Consider the following 12,748-nt stretch of genomic DNA (forward strand, 5'->3'; position numbering starts at 1 on the left):
CCCACTTCATCCATTCCTGAATTATTCATCTCTACGTTACAACTGGTGACAAACACACTCAGTTCAGGTTATTTCAAACCCACAAATCAAGGCCTGACTAAAATCTTATTATCTAAGAATGATTTTGGGTGAAAAAATGTAATGAACATAGCAGAATCTGTCAAAGGAACCATATTATGTCATCTAACAACTGGAACTGTGCAAAACAAGGATGAATGATCCTATCAAATGAGAACCTGAGTTTACAGAACCCCAGGGAAGACCCAGAACCCACTACATGCTTGGGTTTTCCCTCTAGATCCATGCCAATGGCTGGGTGGATAAAAAAATACTTTCTCTGGAGAGATATCTCATAAACTGGGAGTGGCATACCTAAAAGTCTAACTGAACAACACAGAGTCTCTCCTGTAATTGTGCAGGAAGACGTTTTCATCGTGACAGCTATTGATTTGCTCACTTTGAAAAAGCTGCGAATCCGACATGACAACACTGAGCCTCACTCATCCTGGTACCTGGATCGTGTTGAGATAGTGGACACAAAGGAAGACATAACGTAAGTGTAACTTGTGTTTCAGTGCATTTTTCTCTATTTTCTGACTAAATATATCTGTACACCTAAGCACATTAACAGTTTTGTGCAGAATAAAAGCTCTGATTAGTGTATTTCTGGGGGGTCTGTAGGTATTACTTCCCTTGTAACCGCTGGCTCGCAGTGGATGAGGATGACGGGCAGATAGCAAGAGAGCTAGTTCCTGTTGATGAGGCCTTTATGAGGCAGGATGAAGATGAGGAGGGGACTAGCGCCACTTTGGGACTGGAGCAAAAATGTAAAGTGCCTTAAACGACTGAAGCAAATTATTAACATAATGTACAATGTAGTCTATGACATGATATTAACCTCTATTACTGTTATTGCAGCCATGTCCACTACCTATACTCTCAAAATAAAAACTGGGGAAAAGAAATATGCTGGAACCGATGCCAATGTTTTTGCCATCCTGTTCGGTGAAAAAGACGATACAGGTGAGCCCCGGCGTTGCCATGGCAACATAAAAATCCTGCCTAAAGGTTAACTGGGATGTGAAACTCCTGTTGATTCAGGGCTCATCAACCTAAAGTCTTGTAAAAACTACAAGAACAAGTTTGAACAGGGGATGATCAACGAGTTCATTGTGGAGGCAGTAGACCTGGGCGACCTGGAGAAGCTCCGGATTGGACACGACAACTCAGGCGAGTGAAAAAGAAAACTTTTTTTTAAACAGAAATAAAATTAGATTAAATTATATCAAAATATTTGATGTTTTTTATTCCAACAGGAGGTTCATCCGGTTGGTTCCTAGACTGGGTTGAGGTGGACGCCCCATCTCAGGGACAGAGACTACGTTTCCCATGTGGCCGCTGGTTGGATCCAGCAGAGGATGACGGTGCCATCGTGAGGGATCTCTATCCTGCTGACTTACAGACTGAAGTTTACACTCCATGTAAGCAAAGCTAATAAAAACATTAGTGGGAATGGTATTTATGGAAATGTGTTTTTTAGGAACCAAATATGTTAAATTTTACAAAATAGGAAAACACAGTAAAATCTGCTCAAGTGTTCAAAATTTCATCAATGTTTTTGCTTTAATTCCAACTTTTTATGACACTTTCAAAACATAATGGTAGTCCAAGGTGTGCACAGCAAAAGGCAGAAAGACATAAATCAAAGAGCTTGTAAAACACTATTCAGGCACAATGTAAGAAGTGAAAAGCAAAAACCATAATTAAAAGGTGAAATTTCATATCGCAGGTCACAAAACTAAGCAAATCTCCTGGTTTCTTGATTTTCAGTTGTGCCTTATGAGATCAAGATATTCACCAGTGATGTGTTTGCTGCGGGGACAGACGCTGACGTGTTCATCGTCTTGTATGGACAAAACGGGATGTGCACGCTGCAGAAGCACCTGTGTGTAAACGAGAGAGAGCGACGCCTTTACTTTGAGAGAGGAGCAGAGGACATGTTTATTGTGGAGGTGAGAGTGCGTTTTAGAATAAAGATGGCTTCTTACGGCTGTTGGTTTGCAAACAACCAGGTGTTCTTGTCTCAGCTGGAGGACATTGGTGATGTGATAGAGAAAATCAGGATAGGACATGACAACAGAGGCACCAACCCAGGGTGGCATCTTGACAGGGTGGAGATCAGGCGACAGCTCCGGAAAGGAAAGGTATCCAATATGCACTCCAGACTACAACGCTTTCTCGGAAGACTAAATAAATTATGAACAGTTTAGTAATATAAAATTTCTACTGGCCGTCCATATTAGTCCAACCTAGCTTGACTTATTTGTCTGTGGTTAACTTCAGGGCTCAGAGACCACGATATTTCCGTGCGAGCGCTGGCTGGCCAAGTCTGAAGATGATGGAGAGACAGTGAGGGAGCTGGTCGCCTCTGACATCATCACCCAGAAGCTCCTCCGGGACGGGACACTAAAGACGACCGAAATGGAGGTGGAAGATGCTCTGGAGAGTAGGTTTTACTCTGATTTAGATGAACAAGTACAAATTATTTTACTTTTACTTATCATATTGTTACATTCACATCAGTATCTTTAGTGAATGCATTTTAAAGCACACACTGCATACACAAAGTTGGCTCAAAATGGTCAAAAATAAAATGTTAAGATAGGTGTAACTGTTCAGACTTGGTGATAAATCAACATATGAGCTGCTGTTGACTTTCAAAATGGTATTGACAAGTTTCCACTTAATAGTTTCCACTTCCATATTTTTTACCTTGCTCTGTTTCTGCCAGTGAGACTTCTTCCTGATGGAGTTTGGGGAAAATTCAGCGTTCTGACAGAATAAAAAATTTTGGTAACACTTTATTGGAAGGGGTGTGCATAAGACTGACATGACACTGTCATAAACATGACATAACACGTGTTATGAACATGCAGGAGTCTTCATAAATGTTTACAACTGTTTTCATGAAGTGTCATTTGGTAAATAATGACACTATTAATGCAAAGTTGCACTAAAAGTTGTATTAAAAGTCAATTAAATGTGTAAACTTTGCTTTATTTGGACAGCGATGATCCTTTTAATGCAAAGTTCTATTAAAATTTGCAGGTTTTAAAAAAGGAAGGAGTTTCCTATAGGGGCAATGAAAGGTTTACCAGGCCTGTTGTAGAGTTATAATCTGCAGCTCCACTTTGCCCAGCATATTGAGTTTCCTCTTTTTGTTTTTCGTTTTTCAAGCCTGCAGCTGTTCCTACATGTTAACTCTCGACAATTGTTTTCATTGGGAAAACCCCTGGAACCCTATTCTGCTCAACTTGAATCACCATTCAAAGTCGGTGACTAGTTGCAAAATGTAAAGGCGTTCAGAAACCAAGGGTGAGTTGTTTCTCAGAGAAACAACCAGACTGAAACTCTGCTGGAAGTGAACGTCTGACAATCGTTTCCCTGAACTAAGGGAACTTTCTAAGTTCCCTGAACTTAGAAAGGAGCAGAAATAAAGAATGTACTTTAAAAGTCAATATAATGAATTATTTCTGACATTTAATTGAAGTTGGATTGGATGCAACAAACAAATACACTAATATGTGAATTAAAGTATGTTAGCATAAGCTGGAGGGAACCCAGATACATTTTACAGCCATCAATAACGTTCTTTTATATTTCTGTTCGTATATCTGACCACTCTTATTATGATAAATATCTAGGTTAATTTAAATAAATTTGTTTCCTGGCCCTTACCTGATTTTTAGCATAAAGCATAAATTTTAAGATACGTTCTCGTGTGTGTTGAAACACTCAACTGTGTCAACCGTTTCTCTTTTGTTAAACATTTTGGAAATAATCCTCTATCTTCATTATTTCATTTACTTTGTTCAAAAAAAAAAAACTAATACCACACAGATAATACAAAATAAAGCCCCACCAATTATTAGTATCACTTGGAAGATTATTATTTTTGTCATATTTTGAGACCATAAGCATAATTGACAGAAAAATACAATAAACAATATAAAAATTTTAAACATATTCTTGTTTTTAAAATGTCTTTGCTCATTAGAAGCTGAAAACCTTTATGACATGCAAACCTCTGACCTAAACTGCAGTTTGTGTAAAGAAATGTAATATTTTATTTTTATTTTTTTGTATTTGTGTACCTGAGTGTGAAAGAGCGTTAAGTCCACTGTATTCATAGTTTGGACTCTTCTCCTTCACAGCTCACGGATACAAAGTGTCGGTGCGGACAGGTGACATGTACGGAGCAGGAACTGACGCCAACGTTTTTCTCACCATCTACGGAGACCTGGGAGACACCGGAGAACGCAAACTCGCCAAATCTGAGAACAACAAGAACAAGTTTGAGAGAGGAGAGGTATTTATAAAGTTCAACGTCTAACAATGTTGGTGTGTGGAGACATTAAACTCTATCCCTCATTCTGTAGGTGGACAGGTTTACAATTGAGGCTGTGGACCTGGGGCAGGTGTTTAAGATTCGAATTCGTCATGACAACACCATGTTGGGAGCTGATTGGTACCTGGACCAGGTGGAGGTGCAGGATGAGGACACAGAGGAAGTTTACATGTTCCTGTGTGAGCGCTGGCTGTCGACAAAGAAAGAGGACAAACAGATAGACAGGATCTTCTACATCAAGGTCTGTTTGAGTCAGTGGATTATTTTCTGTTTTACAGACGAGGAATGCAGACGAAACAAGTTGAAAATGGTTGCTAAACCACCAAAGAAGAAATATGACCTTCTGAAGAGAATAAATAGTGCTGCTGAGAGAGGTTCAGGAATGATTTAAGTTTCAGAAAGAAAGAAAGCAATTACATCCTTTGATTATTCTAATGATTAATTAGGACAAGACAACCCGGCTTTTCCACCCCTGACTGTGTTCTTATCTGGTACAGAAAAGAGTCAAATAAACAACTTATATGCTCTCAGAAACTTAAAACATAGAAAACTTTAGATTAATACTGACTGAAGTTTATCTCTGCTCTTCGTCCTTTACGGTACATTTGATAAAGCAGATAAATATGCAGGTAGACATAAACAGAGTCCATTTCTTCAGCTCATCCCCCAAATGTTTAGAAGACAAAGGGACGAGGAGGGGAATCCTGTTAAAAATGTAAAAGTAAATATTCCTCCATGTTTTTAATCGTGTTTGCTTTACAACGTATCATAAGGTAAAAGGTTCTAAGAACTAATTAGATCCTTCAAGTACAAATTTATTCAAAACTTTAATGTCTGTCTGAATCTTCTAAGCAGTTTTTGTATTGAAAAAGTTTTTAAATTTTCATTTAATTTCAATGTTTTTTCACAGCCGCTGGTTTTGTTCAAAGAATTATTAAAAGAATCACCTGTTAACATAGTTTAAATTAGCCTTGAAATAACATTTTTAGTTCTTTCCTCCTTTTCTTACATCAATACTTTTCCTAAATAGCTAAAAACGTTTATTTGTCCTTCTGACACTTTTAACAAACAAACCATTTTGTTCCCATGTCCTGAACTGATTGTTCTTAGTACACTATTTACTCAGCTACATTACCATGAAGATTCTCCAGTCTAACGTAGATTTTTGTTCCACTGTATTTTCTGTTCTGGATCTTTTCTGTTAATTGTGGATCTGAGTCCCATTTGGTCCCTTCTTCTCTTGAAACAGCCGATTATGACCTCAGTTCAAACCAAAAGATGTCATTGACATTTTTAAACACTAAATAATGAGATTATGTTTTCCACTACAATGCCTGCCAAAAGTATGAAGCGTGGCAATATTTTTTAAAACAATCGTTTTTATTCTTATGCAGTGTTCTGTTTTGTTTTGCATTACTAAAATCTGTTTGGTGGGTCCATTACAGGGGTATGAGGGTGAAAGGAATACTGATCCATATTTTATGAAGATGGCCCAGTCCAGACAAGGACTCGATAAAAATGCCAATAAGAAGAAAAAGAAGAAAAAGACTACAGTGGCCGAAGAAGGTCCAAGTAAGCAAACCTTTAAAAATCACTGATATCAACATGGAAAACAGTCATTACACCTCCTGCTTGTTCAAGTTCACAGACAAAAATGTCCCACCGCATCAATATGATGCTTATTTAATTGAGACAAGATTTCGTAACTTCTTGTTTTGTTGCTGTGTTTGTAATTTTGTTTTTATCAAAACTGTTCTCTCAATGAGACAACCTGCATAAATAACAGTCAGATAAATAAAAATCAAAAATATCTCTTTAATAAAGCTGAGATGTTGACGATGAGAAGGTACATAAAACTTCACTGTGAAGGGTCTGCAAACATTCTGGGATTCCTTTGAGAAATGAGGAAAAACATCTGAGGAGCAGAAAATGGAGGCGAGCATTTATAAACTAATGAAAAAAGGGATTACTGAGGATCCTGAACTTCAGATGAAATTATATTATCTTTACGATGATTACAGCAGCTGGCTATATAAACTGAATGTTGGTTTGATATCAGATAGAGGCTAATCTAATCTAATTAAATTTTCGGGATGGCTCGCCCTTTGAGATCGATTATTTTCTTTGCCGTCAGATATTTAAATACATTTCCTTGTCATTTGACAGTTTGCCTTTATAAACTAGGTCAAATGTTTTTACCCACAGAGGGGTTTATACCCACAACTCATCTAGTGGCAGTTTTAGTTTCACTTGGTTCAAATTATGTTAAAAAATAAATTTAAAAAAATCTCCTACTAAGCACCTTTTGCTTTCCATTTATTAATCTTAAAAATAATCAACGTATTAGTAGAAATTATTTTTAGCAGCAGATGCAACCTTTGCTACAAATGATCAAATGTTCACTAAAGAAATCTTGTGTTTTGCATTTCAAACAATCACATTTTTAATAATTTAAAAAAATTTATTATTTACTTATTTGGATCTTTTAAATATTTCACATTTTCTAATGAGTTCTAAAAAATGCAAAATCTGCAGAATGTGACAATTTTTCATCCGATTAACCATCAGAAAAGTCAATAGAATAATTTATTACTAAAATAATCATTAGTTTCAGCCCTATTACTTGATAAAAAGTCAAATGAGAACATAGTTATAGTTATAATTTTCATTTATTCCAAACAGGTTTTTTAAAAACAAGAGAACAAGCAATCAAACATGTGCAAACAAAACCAAGAATAAAATAATTTGTTTGCCACTACTTTTCTGTTTGAAAAGGAAGAAGTGAACACTTATTTAATTATCTCAATTTAATGAAATATGCTACCTACTGACACAATATTTACCCAAAATTTGTAATTAAAACCATATGCCTGTTTAATATACTGCGCTAAACAGCCAACAAATCAAGTATGTTACACAGACAAAATGGTTACAAACTAATTCTCATGAGACACACTAATCTGATCTTATTTAAATTAAGAAGCAGATTTTCTAAAACGTCACATTTCTTTGAGTAGTTAAATTTGAATCTGATCTGGTCCCTCATGCAGTCATTCCTTATCACTTCACGGTGTCCACTGGGGTGGACCGGGACGGCAGCACCACAGCCAGGGTTTATGTCATCGTCATCGGGCCGAACGACGCCGAGACAGACCGTCTGTGGCTGGACCTGGCAGAAGGAAAGAAATGCTTCGCAGCTGGTGGCATGGAGCACTTCGTGTGCTACGGAGCTGACGTAGGAGAGATCAAGAGGGTGGAAGTGAGAATCTGGGACTGTCTGTAGCTAAATCTGTGAAGCTGCCTGTCTGCTGCTGCTGCCTCCTCAGTGTTGAAGATTTCACATAACGGCTTTCTAGCGCAGGAATAATTAACTGTAGCTGCAGTGCATGGGATGTGGATCAAACAAAATCAAGTGATTTCTGAATTCCCAGCTCTCTCTCTCCTCTCTCTGTCTCATCTCTTGCTGCTGCTCAGCTCGGCCATAACGGAGTCACACCAGAGAGCTGCTGGTTGGTGGATGAGCTGTCGGTTGCTGTCCCAACCAAAGGTATCAAGTACATCTTCCCATGTAAATGCTGGCTGGCTAAAGACAGGGGAGATGGTTTGACTGTCAGACTGTTCAACGTGCTGGACTCCAGCACCATCAACATTATCCGCAAAGTGAGTCATCGCTCTGAAAATATGAGCTGTTGGAAAGCAGAGTTCCTCTCATTTATGCCTGTTGTTCTCTGTGTTTTTGCAGGTTATTTATTCAGTCTCGGTTGTCACAGGAGACACTCAGTATGCAGGGACGGATACGAACATTTTCCTGACTGTGTACGGGGCCAACGGGAGCACAGAGGAAATGTTGCTGCCGAAGAACGGGGATAGGTCAGTCCAGCAGCGATCCTCTAATAATAAAGAAAGTGTTCTCCTGATTAATAAAAGTCCCCTGATTATTTCTTCATCCAGGCTGAAGTGATGTAATTTGTCATCTGTGAAATATCTGAGAAAGATTTTTTATTTGCAACAAATCTCCACCCAATATTCTTGGGGAAAAAAAATTCCCTTCTATAACAGAGACCCAATAAAATTCCCATAAAGTCTCATTCTGAATTTTGTGATTTAATCCTGTTTCATTCGTTTCCGACTCTGATTCTGAGACTTTTTGTTTGTTTATTGTTGTTTTATGCAGGTTTGAACGTGACCAAGAAGACACGTTCACCCTGGAGATAGATGACATCGCTCCTCTGAAGAAGATCAGAGTTCGGATCGATGGCACTGGGAGCCGCCCAGACTGGTTTCTTGACAGGGTAACATGAAAACCATTTATGTCTAAAACTGCAAACATTATTATAAATATCACCAAAATACTTTATCAGTGGTAGAAAAGCAATTATAGGGTCATAAAGTTGGTTTTATCTGGCACAAAATGTTTGATATTATTATTTAAGAATATTTTTTCAGTGAAATTTATCATTTATACAACTTTTAATACTAAAGGGACAGTATTATGTATTTTTCAGGCACATAGTACCATTTGGTAGCTCAATCAAGTAACTTTGTTACTTGCTGTATAAAATTTGACTTGTAATAGGGCCTCTGTCGCTTTAAGAAGTCTTCCTCTTTCCGATACTCTGCCTTCAGCACATAATCAATAACAATATAACATCATGTAAACTCAAAAAAGTAAATTTCATAAAATAGCTCCCTTTAAGTTCTCAATAAGTGGTAATGAGTCAATTATGTGAATTGTGTTCTTGAATTTCTTTAGATCAGAGCCTGATGTGAGGCTTTTTGACTTTTTTTTTTGCCTACTTCATGTTGTCAGACAGGCCCTGTTTAAACTTTTTATTGGATGTACAGGTCAAATAGTTATTAAAAATGTGGTTAAATTAGTTTAAAAAAGGGGAAATGATTGATATTGCTTGAAAACAGCATTTTTTTATTCCTTTTGTTTTTGTTTTATATGAACACGTGGATGACAATGTAAAACAATTCAGATTGACAAAAAATATCAAAAACAGAAGACATTTGTTACAAGCATCTTTCTAAAAATGACATTTTAGCAGATGGGGACATTTCTTTACATCCAGTCCTGTCGTACTGGCATTCTTTTAATGTTAATAGTTAATTTAATTACTCCATGCTCACTTTTAGATCCTGATGCGGAACCTGACCACTGAGGAAGAGTATCTGTTCACTTACGAGAACTGGCTGTCCAAGACAAAAGGACCGAAAAGGACAAAAGTGTGTGAGCTGCCAGCAGTGGTGGACGACGAAGAGATGGTGGAAAAAACAACCTACATCATCCAAGTTCAGACCAGCGACATCGGAGGCACGTCACATGAGTTTTAGACAGTATTTCTCTTTACTTTTTAAGTAAATTTCATGTTTTTCTGTCTCGTTTTTAAACATTTGGTGTAACGTTTCAGGTGGTGGCACCGACGCCAACGTGTTTTTGATTGTGTTTGGGGAGTACGGCGACACCGGGATGCTGCCGCTGAAAGAGAGCACCAACAGGAACAAGTTTGAGAGGAAAATGAAGGACGTGTTTCGGTTTCCTGATATGCTCAGTCTGGGAGAGCTCTCCAAAGTCCGAGTGTGGCATGACAACAAGGGTGAGAAGAGGAAGCCTGCAGAGTGCAATACTCATGATGCAAAATGACGTATAATGCATGGGAACAAAACCAGTGCCTTCTATTCAAATCCAGACCTGTAAACTGTTTAGAAAAACATTGTTGAATGCATCAACATTTGGATCACAATGCCTCTCGTACAAACAGGCCCAGCGCCTGGGTGGCATTTAGAGTACATCGAAGTGAAAGACGAGGCCATGGACCAGACCTTCAGGTTCCCCTGCGACCGCTGGCTGGCTAAAAATGATGACGACGGGCAAATTATTAGGGAGCTGGCTTGTGCCAACAATGAGTCAATAGACCTCAGCGATAAAACCAGTTAGTATAAAAATATGTTTATGCTGAAAGCTTAAAATCTTTTAGAGGTAATTACATTCACGTGAGATTATATGATTGCTTCTGCTCCATCACAGAATATGAAATCGCCACCATTACTGCTAACACCGGCAACGCCTCAACCTCAGAAAACGCCTGGATTGTGTTGGAGGGAAGGAAAGCTCGCTCCAAGGAGTTTGTTCTGGAGAATAAGAAAAAGAAGTTTTTAAGGCAAGTCTTTAAAAACACTCTTATTGTGACGATCTTGGTTTGGTTCTCTTTTGTGTTTCTTTTCTGATTATTCTTCTGGGTTTGTTATTGTCTAGAAGGTTTGCCATATTAGTTTATTCTTGTGTTTTGTTTGGACTTTAATTTGAAATCATATCGTGATAAATATCAAAACTGTTTGATAAACAGAAGAAATATCGATAATTTTTCTAGCTTGCATTTGTATCACCTATAAAAATACATAAATAAATCAAATTGGCTTCAGAAGTTGAACAGTTACTCTGGCCTGATGATTCACAACTCTGTGTGGGAGAAAACAAACTCTGCACTCTGAACTCATCATCTCCACTGTAAGACATGGTGGTAGCAGCATCATGCTGTGGAGCTGCTTTTCTTTACCAGAAAGAGGAAAGCTGGCCAAGTGAGAAAGACTGGATACTAGCAGGACTAAATTCATTAGTCACTGAATTAGTGGATTTAAGATTTTGATTATTTGGGAAGCAATTTCCAGGTATTTATTTGTGAAATTTTCTCTTATATGCATTGTTTTTATTGGTTTATCACATAAAATCTCTGTATAACACATGGAAATGTGAAAATGTTAAAGAAATATGAATGCATTTGCAGGGATCTTACATAATCTCCCATCGTTCATGCTTTCTTTTTCTGCCCTCCTTTATCTGCTCGCGTCTCTTTTCTCAGGAAAGATTATTCCAGTGCTAACAAAGAAAATGGCTCACTTTATTGATTTTTTTTTTTTTTCTAATTGCTTGCCCTGCACAAACTTGCCTAATAGATGCAGATTTTTGTGAACTTTCACAGCGGTGCCACTGACACGTTTGAGTTCTCGTCCAAACACTTGGGGGAAATCGCTGGGATCTGCCTCGGCCACATAACAAAAGATGGAAAGAAAGTGAAGAAAGAAGTCTTCTGGCACGTTTTGGAGGTGGTAGTGACAGAAAATGAGCTGGGAAACAAGTGAGTGGATTCTCACACAACTTACATAATGTTAGGTTATGTAAAAAGACAAAAAGAAAATACTTTAATGACTATGAATCTTTTCGTTTAGGTATTTCTTTCACTGTGATGCACAAATCCCTCTTGCAGCCAAAAAGGACCAGTTCCAAACATTCGAGTGCTATAAATCCATCGAAAGCTTTGCGAGCAAAGTTCGCAAACTGGTTCCCGTCAAGTATGAAATCATCGTCATCACCGGGGACGTGAAAGGGGCTGGAACGGACACAAACGTTTTCATCACTATCTACGGAGTCAACGGCGACTCGGGCAGGCGTCACCTCAGGCAGAAGTTCCGCAACCTCTTCGAACGAGGGCAAACGGACCGGTTCGTCATGGAGATGCTCGACCTTGGAGAGCTGCTGAGGGTCAAGGTCGAGCACGATGGGAGCAACTGGAACTGCGGGTGGTTTTTAGAGTGTGTTGAGATAACCAACACGGCTAACTCAGTCACAACCGTCTTCCTGTGTGGAAAGTGGCTGGATGCTAACAAGTCTGATGGGCAGATACACAGAGTGCTTTATCCAAGATACTAGAAGATAAAAACAAGGGGTAGACTTTTAATTTACCTTTTTTACTCCTATTTTTTACCTGATTATCATGAAAAAGGTCAAAGTAACTCTGTGCCAATTGTCGAGGCTTGACCGCTTCTAACTTAAGGAAAAGCAATTAAAAAAAAGAAAAGAATATCAAAGTAAACAAAACACAATAAACATTTAATTTATACTTTTATTTGTGTCATCTGCTTTTCTGTCTTCACATTGAAGTTACAGGACAAAAGCAGAATTATATGCACTCCAGCACAAACTGAAAGAAATACTGTAAACACAGGGGGAAAATAATAGTTGTTTTTTATAAATATCAAAAGGGAAGTGTCAGGTTTCTGATTTTAACTTAACTTGTTCTGTCGGAGCCCATTCTGCGTTTTAAGCTCTTTAAACTCATCCTAAACTGAGCCAAATCTACGATTCACAGACTCAGGAGGAGCTTAAAGTTTACAATTTTCCCAGTGGACCTTCCTTAGAAACTCAAAAACTTAAAATCCTGCGACAAATTAAGGAAATATTGTGTCATTATATATGTACACTTTACTTTTGGGGAATCCCTAATAAAATTATTGAATCACCCAATAGCTAACAAAACTATTCAACTCAGGGTATCCCTC

General features: G+C 38.0%; 1 protein-coding gene across 1 annotated transcript in view; it reads left to right on the forward strand.

Moving 5' to 3' along the window:
• The window catches only part of loxhd1b (lipoxygenase homology PLAT domains 1b), a 30,912-nt gene extending 18,605 nt beyond the window's left edge, over positions 1 to 12,307 (forward strand). The window contains exons 23-43 of the mRNA XM_028032685.1: positions 420 to 553; positions 682 to 827; positions 919 to 1,023; positions 1,102 to 1,230; positions 1,317 to 1,481; positions 1,831 to 2,012; positions 2,088 to 2,204; positions 2,344 to 2,506; positions 4,215 to 4,369; positions 4,440 to 4,649; positions 5,854 to 5,980; positions 7,459 to 7,667; positions 7,883 to 8,068; positions 8,151 to 8,278; positions 8,583 to 8,700; positions 9,548 to 9,725; positions 9,823 to 10,008; positions 10,174 to 10,344; positions 10,440 to 10,572; positions 11,392 to 11,547; positions 11,639 to 12,307. Coding sequence (XP_027888486.1) covers positions 420 to 553; positions 682 to 827; positions 919 to 1,023; positions 1,102 to 1,230; positions 1,317 to 1,481; positions 1,831 to 2,012; positions 2,088 to 2,204; positions 2,344 to 2,506; positions 4,215 to 4,369; positions 4,440 to 4,649; positions 5,854 to 5,980; positions 7,459 to 7,667; positions 7,883 to 8,068; positions 8,151 to 8,278; positions 8,583 to 8,700; positions 9,548 to 9,725; positions 9,823 to 10,008; positions 10,174 to 10,344; positions 10,440 to 10,572; positions 11,392 to 11,547; positions 11,639 to 12,119 — 3,579 coding nt within the window. The 3' untranslated portion in view covers positions 12,120 to 12,307. The remainder of the gene's footprint in view (positions 1 to 419; positions 554 to 681; positions 828 to 918; positions 1,024 to 1,101; positions 1,231 to 1,316; positions 1,482 to 1,830; positions 2,013 to 2,087; positions 2,205 to 2,343; positions 2,507 to 4,214; positions 4,370 to 4,439; positions 4,650 to 5,853; positions 5,981 to 7,458; positions 7,668 to 7,882; positions 8,069 to 8,150; positions 8,279 to 8,582; positions 8,701 to 9,547; positions 9,726 to 9,822; positions 10,009 to 10,173; positions 10,345 to 10,439; positions 10,573 to 11,391; positions 11,548 to 11,638) is intronic.
• Positions 12,308 to 12,748: the final 441 nt, after the last annotated feature.

This window comes from Xiphophorus couchianus, chromosome 12, assembly GCF_001444195.1.
Source record: "Xiphophorus couchianus chromosome 12, X_couchianus-1.0, whole genome shotgun sequence".
NCBI classification, from domain to species: Eukaryota; Metazoa; Chordata; class Actinopteri; order Cyprinodontiformes; family Poeciliidae; genus Xiphophorus; species Xiphophorus couchianus.